This window comes from Panthera uncia (assembly GCF_023721935.1).
Source record: "Panthera uncia isolate 11264 chromosome E2 unlocalized genomic scaffold, Puncia_PCG_1.0 HiC_scaffold_20, whole genome shotgun sequence".
Taxonomy (NCBI): Eukaryota; Metazoa; Chordata; class Mammalia; order Carnivora; family Felidae; genus Panthera; species Panthera uncia.
In genome coordinates, this window is record NW_026057589.1 from 11,974,633 (window position 1) to 11,988,748 (window position 14,116).

General features: G+C 39.2%; 1 protein-coding gene across 1 annotated transcript in view; it reads left to right on the forward strand.

Moving 5' to 3' along the window:
* The window catches only part of PHLPP2 (PH domain and leucine rich repeat protein phosphatase 2), a 75,810-nt gene that overhangs the window by 45,148 nt on the left and 16,546 nt on the right, over positions 1 to 14,116 (forward strand). The window contains exons 9-13 of the mRNA XM_049622520.1: positions 325 to 527; positions 3,703 to 3,763; positions 7,472 to 7,567; positions 9,566 to 9,721; positions 12,715 to 12,915. Of these exons, the coding sequence (XP_049478477.1) occupies positions 325 to 527; positions 3,703 to 3,763; positions 7,472 to 7,567; positions 9,566 to 9,721; positions 12,715 to 12,915 (717 nt within the window). The remainder of the gene's footprint in view (positions 1 to 324; positions 528 to 3,702; positions 3,764 to 7,471; positions 7,568 to 9,565; positions 9,722 to 12,714; positions 12,916 to 14,116) is intronic.

Here is a 14,116-nt window from a genome sequence, read left to right on the forward strand (position 1 = left end):
TGTTCATTTGGTGTGCTTCTTCGTGCCTACTTAACTTTATTATGTCTTTGGATGTAAGTTTTTAAGTAATTGTTTGTAGGCATGATCCCTCTTCCCTCTCTATTTAATTTGTATATGTATTTGCAAGTCTGGATTGCCTAACTTAGTTCATAAAGAAAGAACTCAAGGTACAGCTCTTCAGGGTTATTAATACCTTGCAAGCCAAAGCAAGTAGTGAAATTTTTTAGTTGTTTAGAAAAGAAAGAAAGAGATCATACCTCTTTTCTTTTGATAAACACATTTAGTAGAATTTATTTCTAATGATTTCCTTATTTCTCTATTAAGGATGAACCATTTGAAAACTGTAGTTACTGAAAATCTGGAGGGAAATAAATACGTCACCCACATGGATTTGCGGGACAATCAACTGGCTGACTTAGATCTCAACTCCTTATGTAGCTTGGAGCAGCTGCATTGTGAGCGGAACCAACTGAGAGAGCTGACACTCAGTGGCTTCTCCCTTCGAACTCTGTACGCCAGTTCGAACAGTGAGTTCTCCATCCAGCCTCCTATTTTTTTCTCTTGTAGCTCGCAGTCAAGAGCTTTCTAAGAACAGTGGCATCTGTGATGTTCCTCAGCCAGTCTGCAAAGTGTGGTTTGAGGTTCATGGAGACCAGCTTTGTCTTTTAAGTTTGTTTTTAAGTTGGCTGAGATAAGCATGAAAAGGCATTGCAGACTACTTTGAGATTCCCTAAGTGAGTATAATCAGAGGCATTTTGCAAAATAACAAGGTAGGAGGGTGGGCAAGCATGTTCAAAACAGAATATCAGGAATAGCCTAAAACAAAGGTTGGCAAACTACAGCCCAAGGGCTAAATCTGGCCCAGCACCTGTTTTTATATGGCCCATGGGGAATGAGTTTTCACATTTTTTAAGTAAATTTAAAAAAAAATCAAAAGAAGAATAATTTCGACTTGGGAAAGTTATATGAAATTCAAATATCGTGATACATCAATAAATAAAATTTGATTGGAAGATACCCACATTCATTTGTTTACATATCACTGCATAGTTGAGTAGTTGTAAGAGACATGGTATGGCCTGCAAAGGCTAAAGCATTTATTAAATATTTAGCCCTTTACAGAAAAAGTTTGCTCCTCTCTAGTCCAAAACTTTGTACTGCCTCAGTTCTAGAATGAGAAGCCCCTTATTTCAATAGTGATTTGCTCCAGGAATATTGTTCATTGTAAAAGACCTTGTATTTGTCGTATTATTTTTATGGAAAGTTCTTTTTTTTTTTTTTTTTTTTTTTTTAAGTTTACTTATTTATTTTGAGAGCAAGAGAGCACACACGATGCGGGGAGGGACAGAGAGAGGGAGAAAGGGAATCCTAAACAGGCTCCACGCTGACAGCACAAAGCATGACACGGGGCTCGAACTCATGAGCTGTCAGTTAATGACCTGAGCCTCAATGAAGAGTCAGATGCTTAACAAACTGAGCCACCCAGGTGCCCCAGAGTTCTTTACCAAGGAAATTATAATTAGCATTTCCTGTGTTTCAGGAAGGATGGGAAAAGATGTTCAGTATCACTAAGTGCCAGAGAAATGCAAATTTTGATAATTCCATTTTATGCTCATCAAATTAAAAATTCCCACTAAGCGCTATTGAAGATATGGAGAAGCAGCAGCTCTCCTACATTGCCAGTGAGAGGGTCATTTGCTAAAGCCATTTTGCAAAGCACTATAACAGTGTTCAGAGAAGTCAAAGATACATGTAGTGCATATTCTGCCAGGTGCTCTGCTTGGAATATCTCCCAGAGACACCCACATGTGCCCAGGAGATGTGTACTGGAGTGTTTCTCATGGCGTTGTTTGTTACGGTGGAAAAAAAAAAAAAAATATGACTCTTGATAGGAAAATGTATACACTAAACAGTGACATGTTTATACAATAGAATACTGCACAGCAATGGAAATGAATGTCCTAAAGCTTTGTGTATTAATATGGATAAATCTTAAGAAACATTGTTTTAGCCAAAAAAAAAAAATGCATAAGTGTATGTACACCGAGATAGTTGTATCAAATTTCAGACACACAGAAAAGTTGTTTCCTTAGCTCTGTGTTTACCAGAGAATATAAAAGATCCATGGGAATGATAAAATATTCAGGATGATGTTTACCTCTTGGTATGTGCAGTGTTTTAATTCTTGAAAAAGTCTGAAGCTTATAGACAGAATTTGAAGATTTGTTAAAAGTTGGATGATGGGTGAAAGAGTGTTCATTATTATATTCTTTTTTCTGTATCTCTAAAATACATTATTAAAATAAAAGATAGTTATAGACTTCTCTTTTCATTGCCTTTTATCATGTTAGAGAAATTTCAACTTGTAGCGTAGATTAATTGCTTGGGTCAAAACAGTGTCAAAGCTGATGAGTATCGACTTGTGCAAGTTCTAGATATTCTTGTGAGATGGTAGTCGGTCTTTTGTTGTGGAAATGTTTACTATTAGCCCTATTCTGTGTTCTAAATGTATCTAGAGAATGAATGAGTGGCCCTGCTAGAAAAGACCTCATAGACATAAATGCTGTCTTCGGTAACTGGGATTCTGTCACAGAGCTGTACCAAACGGGGCTTGTTTGAAGTTAGCTGCTCTGTTTACAGAAAGAATCCTTAAGTTCTTAACCTGGAAAAATTCACGCCAACACTTGCAGTTCTGATGTCCCAAAAGTAAAGAACTCAGCTTCACAAAAGAATTATCCAAGTGATCAGTCAGTATAGGAAAAGGCACTTGACCCCACTGATCATCGGCGATGTGCACATTGAAACCCCGGTGTGACACCACTACACACCTATCAGAATGACTAGAATAGTCCTTGAAAATCACTGAAAATACTAGTTGTAGATTGGTCAACCACTCTGGAAAACTGTGTGGAATTATCTACTAAAGCTGAACGTGTACTCAGTGACCCCAAAGTGGAAGAGACTTAAATGCCCACCAGCTCTAAAATGGGTACATAAATTGTGGTATAATTACATAAAGAATTTTATATGGCCATGAGAATGTATGAACTACAGCCCTAGGCAGTAATAGGAACAAATGTCACAGGCACAATGTGGAGTAAATAAAGCCAGAGAAAGCATTATGCAGACTGTGCATGTGTATTTAAAATGTGGATAGGCAAAAGCCATCTGTGGTATTGGGAGTTGGGGGTAGGGAGGGAGGTTGCCCTGGTGGGCAGTGACCAAAACAGGGAAACGGGAGTGAATTTCAGGGCAGCGGGTAATATGCTGTTTCTTGATCTGGGTACTGGTTACCCTATTGTGTTCTGTTTGTAAAAATCAATTGATCTATACACTTAAGCTTGTTGTACTTTTCTGTATGTATGTTTTTTACTTTAATTAAAAGATACTGCCCCTAAAAATCCAATTATTAAAATTTTTTTTTTAAGTTAGAAAGCTAAGTAGTCACAGCTAACATTTAGCAACTTCCTCTGCTGTCTGAGTCCAGACCAGTACACAAGATCCTTTAATCAGTTGTTTCATTTGGTTTTCAAATCAGGTAAAGTTAGTGTCAGTTACCCAGCTTTTTGTCTTTAGTTCATCTCAGGAGATGACATCAGTTTTTTCTCTGGTGATTTCACTAAACCACTTTGCTGTTGTTTACTCTCTCAGTTACTTTCTTCTTTGGAGAGTATCACTAACACCTGTTTGTTTTTTGATTAGGGCTGACAGCAGTGAATGTCTATCCAGTACCCAGTCAACTCACTTCTCTAGAACTTTCCCGGTGAGTGTGTCTCATGAGAGTGGTGCTTGTTTGATTCTTAATATTTAAGAGATGGATGTGGATACTTTGGTGGTTTCGAGGTGTAAGACATCTAAATACATGAAAATACTTGGATAGCCTGGAGAAGGGAGAAAGAATGAGTGGAGAAATACTTTTAATGGCTGTACCAACTATTTAAAGGGAAAGTCCTCTTGAAACAGAAAGATGCCTGTGAAATATTCTTAAAAAGTCTGCAGATTTAGAATGAGATGCAAACAAAGGAAACCTTTTATCCCCTTCATGGCAGTGATTTCCTTTTTGCTGTCTGGAATCAGAGAACTCGTCTTGGTTTTTAGTAACTTATGTTTACAATTTTATTCTCTTTTTTGATATTCTTATGACCCATGTTGGTCTTATGTTCAGAGAGATATTAATTGTATTCAGGATCTTATTACTTCCATTTGTGGACAAGAACAGATATAACTGAGGTTTTGCTTTCTTTCCTTCATTTTTAACACTGTTCATTCAGGAATCAGTGGCTGAGTTTTAGGGCCTAGTGGAGAGTGTGACAGTCAAGCCAGCAGTGACAGGGCAGCATCGTAAGTGTGTGATTATAGATGACAGAGCAGGTAGAAGGGGCAGTGGACGGGGCCCAATACATATGGCCAGGATTGTTGTAAAGATTAAATGAGGTAATAAATGCAAAATGTTACCATGGTGCCTGGCATAAAATAGTCTTTCGGGGGAATATTAGCTGCTATATAACCAGGTTTCTTTTTGTTGTTTTTTTTATTATCATTATTATTAAGCTGTTGTTTTAGATTCTCTCCCATCCATTTCTTTCTTTCATACCTTTACAGCAAAACCCCAGCATGGATCAACACTAAGATTTACCTTCTCCTCTGAGTTTCATCATTACCAAAGAAAATCATATGGACACCACTGTAAATTCAGTTTCCAACCTCATCAGTGCCCTGGGCATTGGCTCCACATTGTCCAACTTCCCTCACCCTCACCTGCACTAGCCCCAACTCCTTCACTCTAGAGCTTAGCTTCCCACTTGATCGAGAAAGTAGACCGTCTTGGGTGATCTCCCTGAGCGTCCTATCACCTTTCTTAAATTCATGTAATTCATATCCATTCTCAGTTTCTTCCTCTATTCAAGGCCAGTCCATCCTCTGGGCCTGGGATGGCATCCGCTCTGCTGCTCTGGACCTTGCTCTGTAGTCACCACTTCCTCACCTCTTGTGTGTGTTCACTGTCTTTTTTTTCTCAGTCTGTACACACACTCAATCTCCTCTGTCTTAACAGAGTCTGCTCTATCTTGCAGCCCTTCTAGATGCTATCTATTTCTTCTCATCTCCTTTTTGTCCAAATTTCTCAGTAAGTATTTTCATTTGTTGGCTGGGTTTCCTTGGTTCTCATTTGTTTATCCCACCACAGCTTGCTTTGGACCTTCTCCTATGGAACTTTCCTATATTGACACTGTTAATCTTGCTCTTTTCTTCAAATATCCTTCCTCAGTTGGCTCACATGATCTCATTTTTTTCATGCCACTTCGACCACTCCTGTCCCTTGCGTACTTTTCTTCCTCAGCTAGCCTTTTACAGGTCATTTATTCCAGGTCTGTCCTCACTTCCTACTTTCTTACTTGACGGTCTCATCTATTCCAGTGATTTCGGCTACACTTCGGTATCAGCGTCACCTGGATTGCCAGCCCACACCTCTTCTTCCAGCCTCAGACCCATGTATCCAGTTTTACATTAGACATTTTTTTTTATTTAATTTTTTTTTTTAACGTTTATTTATTTTTGAGACAGAGAGAGAGCATGAACGGGGGAGGGACAGAGAGAGAGGGAGACACAGAATCGGAAGCAGGCTCCAGGCTCTGAGCCATCAGCCCAGAGCCCGACGCGGGGCTCGAACTCACGGACCGCGAGATCGTGACCTGAGCCGAAGTCGGACGCTTAACCAACTGAGCCACCCAGGAGCCCCGCATTAGACATTTTTGACCTACCTGTCTCCAACTACCTCAAATATGTGCAAAATGAAACTCTGTATCCACTCCTCCAGCCCTGCCTTAGCTTGTCTTGTGTCTGTTTCAGCTTTTGGCATTATTGTAAGATAGTCCTTTCAGATGGACACCACTCGAGACTCACATATCCAGCCTCATTTGGAGCCTACCACTCCTTTCTCTGGATATGATTTTCTCCCTGGCAGTCTAGATGAGAAGCCTGAAAGTCATTTTTTATTCTTCCCTCTGCTCTACTCCCTTGTCTAATTCATCTCCAAGTTGTTTTGATTTTTGTCTCCTAAGTATTTTTGGAATCCCTCCCCTCCCTTCCGTATGTATCACCACCCAGTTAGGCCCATGTCATTTCTTGTCTGGAATTCTGTAACGGCTTCCTGATTGTTCTTCCTTTTACTGATATAAGCACCTCAGTCAGACCTCTGTGTATACACAGAGTATAAACTCTTTAAAGTACAGCACTGGGGTGCCTGGGTGGCTCAGTCAGTTAAGCTTCTGACTCTTGATTTTGGCTCAGGTCATGATCTCACAGTTCGTGGGTTTGAGCCCCGTGTTGGGCTCTGCGCTGACAGCATGGAGCCTGCTTGGGATCCTCTCTCTCCCCCTTTCTCTCTCCCCTTCCCCACTCATGTGTACATGCTCTCTCTCTCTCTCTCTCAAAATAAATAAATAAAGTACAAGACTGTGTTCCCCACTGCTTACAAACCCTTCAGTGATTCCCCTGTACCTGCAGGATAAAGTCACAAACTTCTAGACATGATTTAGGTCTTTTAGGCTTTGTTTCTTACCATTTGGCTCTGTATTTGCTGCTCTGGGATCACCAGACTGCTTATTATTCCCCACATACGTCATGCCATTTCCTTTCTTGTTTCTGCTCTAGTTCATGTTGTCACCTCTTGCTTGGTTTGTCCTCCTCATCTCGGGTCACCTCTTGCTTGGTTTGTCCTCCTCATCTCGGGTCATTGTACAGCATTCTTCAAATTCCAACCCAGATGTCATATTTCTTGGGGAGTTTGCCCTGATCCATGTCAAGCAAAGTGCTCCCTTCACTTAGCCGTCGTAACAGTATCTGAGTTTCTCCTACAGTGCCAACTTCTTTCTGCCTTGAGTTGATCTATCAATCAGTAGGTACTTTGAGCCTTAGCAAAGCTAAGTAGCATCTGAAAATGGAATTCCTTTTACTGAGTATCTGCCCGGTGCTCTACTAAATGCTTGAGTTCAAATTCTAAATGATTTGCAGCCTTCCCCCATCACTTGTCTTTTGTCCCTACTTCCTTACTTCTATTCATTTGGTTCATTTTCTCCAGAATTTCTTTCTCTTCTCCTTCATTCATTCATTACCTGTGGAAATCCTTCTCATCTTGAAAGTTTGTTTAAAATGCCACTCCTTTCATTGCCTTTCCTCATCTCTCTTTCATCTCACTACTTGTGTGCTTTCCTACTGCTCATAGCCTTTGTGTCTTCTTTGAGGAGGTAAAATAATTGATCCAATATAATGCATGTTTCTGTCTTTGTCTGTCTTTCTGTCAACAGCATTCATTGAGCACTTAGTATCATATTCCAGGTAATGCACTAGGAATGCCTTGGGGCCCGTGCTCCTGCCCGCAAGGAGCTCAAGGGCTGGTTAACAGATACATTACAGACTAGTGAAAAGAGTTCCACACATCATCAGCAGCAATGCCTTTAATTATTTTCTGTAGAAACCTGTTGGAGTGTGTCCCTGATTGGGCCTGTGAAGCAAAGAAGATGGAGATACTAGATGTGAGCTGTAATCTTCTGACGGAGGTTCCCATGAGGTATGTGTGTGTTAACATATGTATGCATTAATATATATATGTCCGTATGTATGTATAATTATTTTCCTAGATTTGTGTTGCCTTTCAAAGGTACTTTCATCTGTTTGTTTGGTAGGTATTGAGTACCTGTCTAGTGCAGGGCAGTGTGAATTGCTGTAAGGCTAATACATTTTAGCCTTACATATTACTTACATAATAGTAATGGCTAATGCACAGTCTTGGCCTGCACGGAACTTGGTAAGTGGATAGTTGGGGTAAACTTGTGCACAGATAACTGTGATAAAATGTAACAAGGGCTACTGGCATAGATCAGCGATCTGATTGTGCTAATAGATCATTTATATTGGATAAGTTTTATGAACTGAGTAATGTTCTAAGAACTTCACATTTATTATTTAATCCTTTAACCACCTTATTAGATAGACGCTGTTATTCTCATCTTACAGATGAGAAAACGAAGGCTTTTTGTGGTTAGGTAACTTGTCCAAGGCCACACTTAACTAGGAAATGATGGGAGCCGACATTTGAATGTAGTCGTTCTTATTCCAAAGTCTTCACTCTTCGTCATTACACTGTGTAAATATAATGCATTGAGGAGGGCACCTTTTGGGATGAGCACTGGGTGTTGTATGGAAACCAATTTGACAATAAATTTCATATTTAAAAAAATAAATAAAATAAAATGCTTTAGAAATTAACAACTTTGAACAGTTAGAGAATGCTTCATGAGAGAATTGCGTATTTGAGTTGACCTTTACAAGATGGTGAGATTTCTGTATGTGGAGGGGGAGAGAGGGAAATGCTGGGGCTAAGGGGATGATATATTCAATAGCACTGAGATGTAAAATGTGTGCTTATCACCTAGTGGAGTCTTTAAAGTAAACTGGAGGCTTACAGCATGGTAGGTGTGAATGCAGCCTTTGGAATCAGACCTTCATTCAAGTCCTGATGTTCATGTAAATGGACCCATGCAGTTCATATCCATGAATTAATAGTTGAAGTGGCCTAGCATGTTTTAAGTGATAGTAGTAGTTTTTGTTATAATAAATTTTGTTGATTATAATCAGTTACAGTTGATCCTTGAACAATGGGGTGTCCTGACCCCGGCACAGTTGAAAATCCATGTGTAACTTTTGACTTCTCCCAGAACTTAACTACTAAGAGCCTACTGTATACTGGAAACTTTACTGATAACATAACATCATATTTTGTGTGTTGTATGTATTAGATACTATACTCTTAAAATGAGAAAAGAAAAATCTCATTAAGAAAATCCTAAGGAGGGGGCACCTGGGTGGTTTAGTCAGTTGTGCGTCTGACTTTGGCTCAGGTCATGATCTCACGGCTTGTGAGTTCGAGTCCCGCGTTGGGCTCTATGCTGACACCTCAGAGCCTGGAGCCTGCTTTGGATTCTGTGTCTCCCTCTCTTCTACCCCTCCCCCACTCGTGCGGTGTCTCTCTCTCCCCTTCAAAAGTAAACATTGAAAAAAATGGAAAAAAAGAAAAGAAAATCCTAAGGAACAGCAGGTATACTCTTCTGCATACACACACACACACACACACACACACACACACACACGTGTGTGTGTGTGTGTGTGTGTGTGTGTGTAAAACCTGCATGTAAATGGACCCATGCAGTTCATATCCATGTTGTTCAAGGATAAACTGTGTATTAATAAACTGAATTTTTGGTGCTGTCTAAACTTAAAATGTAAGTCAATTTATTCTAGAGATTGCTTTTTTTGTTTAGGTCTGTTCTGTGCTGGTTGCTTTCATTAAGTCACCTTTTCCCAGAATGGCCTTAATGACTTCCTGGTGGGAGGTGGGTAAGCATATGGTCATGGACACTTTGTTGGCTCAAGTGCCTACTGGTGATTAAACTGTCTAGAAAAATATGTTTCTATTAGTTTACTGATTTCAGTGAAATAGCCAAGGGCAGACTCAGAAAAAATGATTTAAGTGAGTTTTTTATTTGTTTCTTTGTACTGTTCCCCTTAGAATTCTTAGTAGCTTGAGTCTTAGAAAACTGATGCTGGGGCACAACCAGGTACAGAGCCTGCCAGCCCTGGTGGACCACATCCCTCTTGAGGTGCTGGATATTCAGCATAACTTACTCACCAGGCTGCCAGATACTCTCTTCTCCAAGGCCTTAAAGTAAGTACTATAAGGTTTATTTAGAAGAGCAGAATCGTTGACTCAACAAACTGCATTGACTGTCATTGGAGTGACCTTTGGAACTATATTTACAGTGTTTATCTCACAGTCTAACTGTAGGTAGAGATTTATTTATTTGTAATTTATAAGAACTAAAATATGACACTGTTGTATGACGTAGTAATCTTCAACTCAAAGGTTGAAATAACCATCAAATACTTAAGTTTTAGTGTTGTAAACAATTTCAAACAGGTTGGGAAATTTCAAACAGATTTTCATTTCAGAAAATGAATACATTTATGACCTCTTAAAGAAAAATCACAGTACTCTGATAGAGCTTTCTTGGGAAGTGTTCAGCTTTTGCATTGGGATAAAAGGAGATATCACTGAAATTAATTTAGGTTTTGCTTCTTGCTTTATCGACCTATCCTCAAGTTACATTCTTTATGTGCACTGCTTTTTTACTACCTACTTTGAAAATTGTGCATTTAAAGGTAAAATTGTTCCAAAAGGTATTATTTGCTTTCTCATTATAAGTTAACAGATAGTATGTCTTCCAATTACTTCCTATAATCAGGTTTATCTGTCTAATACATATGTCACCATTAAGGGAAAACTAGTTTTAATTATAGTCTTCTGCAGTAGGGAGAAAGCAATATTGTCTTCAGTTTGGAAGTGGAGAAAATGGGGATGAGCAGTAGTGCTTTAAATAAGGCTACAGGGTATATACAAAAAGCATTTAGCTCACAAGTGTCTGGCTTGTTCTTTGGCAGATTATACATCTCTCTTTTTTTTTTTCATTTTTTAAAGGTTTATTATTTATTTATTTTTAATTTATCATCAAGTTAGCTAACATACAGTGTAGTCTTGGCTTCAGGAGTAGGTTCCCATGATATATCACTTACATACAACACCCAGTGCTCATCCCAACAAGTCCCATCCTCAATGCCCATCACCCATTTTCCCCAACCCTCTGTCTGCATCAACCCTTAGTTTATTCTCTGTATTTAAGAGTCTCCCTCTCTGTAACTTATTTTTCCTTCCCTTCCCCTATGGTCCGTCTTCTGTTAAGTTTCTTGAGTTTCACATATGAGTGAAATCATATGGTAACTATCTTTCTCTGACTGACTTACTTCACTTAGCATAATACTCTCCAGTTCCATCCCTGTTGTTGCAAATGACAAGATATCATTCCTTTTCATTGCCGAACAGTATTCCATTGTACATATATACCACATCTTCTTTATCCATTCATCAGTTGATGGACATTTGGTCTCTTTACATAATTTGGCTATTGTTGATAGCACTGCTATAAACATTGGGGCACATGTGCCCCAATGAATCAGCACTCCTGTATCCTTTGGAAAAATTCTTAGCAGTGCTATTACTGGGTCATAGGATAGATCTATTTTTAATTTTTTGAGGAACATCCACACTGTTTTACAAAGTGGCTGCACCAGTTTGCATTCCCACCAACAGTGCAAGGGGGTTCCTCTTTCTCTGCATCCTTGCCAACATCTGTTGTTGCTTCAGTTGTTAATTTTAGCCATTTTGACCAGTGTGAGGTAGTATCTCAATGTAGTTTGGATTTATAGCTTATACATCTCTTAATGTATAATATACTTGGTTGGATTTTCCTAAAAGTAAAAATCTTTGGAAATTCTAGAAGATATTTGAGGGCAGTTTTCTTTATGGAATGTTTATATGGGATCTTAATGCAGTAAAATTTAACTTGTTAATTAACAGGTATTTGTTAGTAATGCATAACATTGCATTTAGCCTTTTTTTTTTTTTTTTAATATTTATTTTTTTGGGGGAGAGTGTGAGGGAGAGGCAGAGGGAGGGAGACCGAGGATCTGAAGCAGGCTCCATGCTGCCACGCTCACAGCAGCGAGCCTGCTGTGTTCAAACCCCACAAACCACAAGTTCATGACCTGAGGTGAAGTCGGGCGCTCAACTGACTGAGTCACCCAGGTACACCTCCACTGCATTTAGTTCTAATGACAGTTTGAATAAAATGAGTTTACAACCTTAGGATTTGTAGTAAGGAAGTTACTGAGTAGCTGTAGCAAACCTTTGATGACATTTATTTAATACTGACTGCACAGAGCACTTTTGGGACCTACAAAGACACACATACAAACAGTACCCTCAACACCTAAAGAGCTAATTAGGGATATGGATCACATAATATGAAGAAGGCTTAAGAACACACAACAAGGTTAATAATATTAGCTACCTTTTATTTGAGCATGTTCTATAAATATGAAATGCCACGCTAGGCAAATTTTAAACATCATACCTTGTTTTACCTATGAGATTGGCAGAGATTAAAGTGAATTATACTCAGTGTTAACAAAGGATTGAGCAAACAGACATTCTTAAATCCTTCTTGTGGGAGGTATAATTTGGTATAGCCTTTCTGTGGTTTAGTTTGATAGTATGTGTATACAAATCTTAAAGATACATGTATCTTTTGACCCTACAAATTCTGCTTCTGATAATACAGTCTAAAGAAACAATTAGAAAAGGACACAGAGTTGCTCATTATGATGTCTGTAATAGCAAACAGTTGTGAACAGCCTACATGCCCATTATAGGAGACTAAAAAGCGGATTGGCTAAATAAATATGATCTGTTAAAATCAAAAACTTTTCTGAAGGATGTCTTCATAGTTGAGATATTCATGAACATGACATTCAACAACACCTTTTTCATAACAACAGACAGTAAAAGATGAAGCTAGGTTAGAATCAGGCCACCCAGAAGCCCAGAAAGCACAACCAAGCCTGAATTCTTTTCTCTCTGCTTGGCTTGCAGGAGTTGAATAAAAGGAACTTTGGCTGGGTAGGTAAAATCAATTAGAGAAAACCCTGGAGAAAATTACTTGTGTTACAGGTTGGGGAGCATGAAACGACAGCATTCCATACCGAGATGGTGTGACGGTAACAAATAACCATAAAGTAAATGATGATTTGTGTGTGTTCCATCAGTCTCAGATACTTGAATGCATCTGCAAACAGTTTGGAATCTTTGCCATCTGCTGGCGCTGGAGAGGAGAGTCTGAGTGCTCTGCAGCTGCTTTATCTGACGAACAACCTCCTGACAGACCAGTGTGTGCCCGTTCTGGTGGGGCATCCACACCTGCGAATCTTGCATCTTGCAAACAACCAGCTACAGACCTTTCCTGCAAGGTAAGCAGGTGCAGACTTCAGTCATTTCAGACACATGGTGTGAAATCTGCATTTGCCAGTCTACGCGTTACAGCTATCTTACTGGGTACTCGTGCTTTATGTTGCGCAACTTACTAGTGCTATGATTCTACTAGTTGAATAGAAAAATTTGTACCCACTTGTTAAGTATCCGTAACCAGAAGTCGTGGCTGAAATCCATTTAATTTTTTGTTGTAATTACTTAATAATAGTCTGAGAATTTTCAGCCTAGACAAGTACAAGCTTATGAAATACATTCTGAAAACAAGTTTTTTCTTTTTTTCTCAAAACTGTTTTATAATATACTGTTGAGTCCATAATTTATTTGTTTTATATATATCTTGAATGCTTTCTGTATCTCAACTACAGCATAAGTACTGGGGAAACAGTGGTGATTAGGTTACAGTCTCTGTCTTCAAGTAACTTACAGTCAAATTAGGGAAATAGACAATAGGTAATTGCAACGCAGTTTAATAAATGCAGGATTTGGGGGTACCTAGCTGGCTCAGTCGGTAGAGCGTGTTACTCTTGATCTTGGGGTTGTGGGTTCAAGCCCCACGTAAGGGTGTAGTGATTACTTAAAAATAAAATCTGGGGGCGCCTGGGTGGCTCAGTCGGTTGAATCCGACTTCAGCTCATGTTATGATCTCATGGTTTGTTTCTTCCATCCCGCCTTGGGCTCTGTACTGACAGCTCAGAGCCTGGAGCCTGCTTTGGATTCTGTGTCTCTTCTTCTCTCTGCCCCTTCCCCACTCACACTCTGCCTCTGTCTCTCAAAAATAAACAAACATTTTAAAAAATTTAAAAAATAAAATCTGAATGAGTGAATGAATGAATGAATGCAGGATGTTAAAAATATGCATAGATAGCTAACTGCACCATACAGTACCTGGGGGTGGGGTTGGCCTTCCTGGAGGAAGAGGTGATATAGCCAGGCTATACCTATAAGAAAATATAAGCAAGATATTTAATGCTGCCCAAGTTTTAAACAGTGTTCGTGGAGAAATAAATATCTTCCAAAATACATTTGATAAAAAAAAAATGGGGGAAGATTTGATGCCAGAAAAATCCATCTATACCATGAAAGTACTCATTAAAAATCATGTTTTCTGGGGCGCCTGGGTGGCGCAGTCGGTTAAGCGTCCGACTTCAGCCAGGTCACGATCTCGCGGTCCATGAGTTC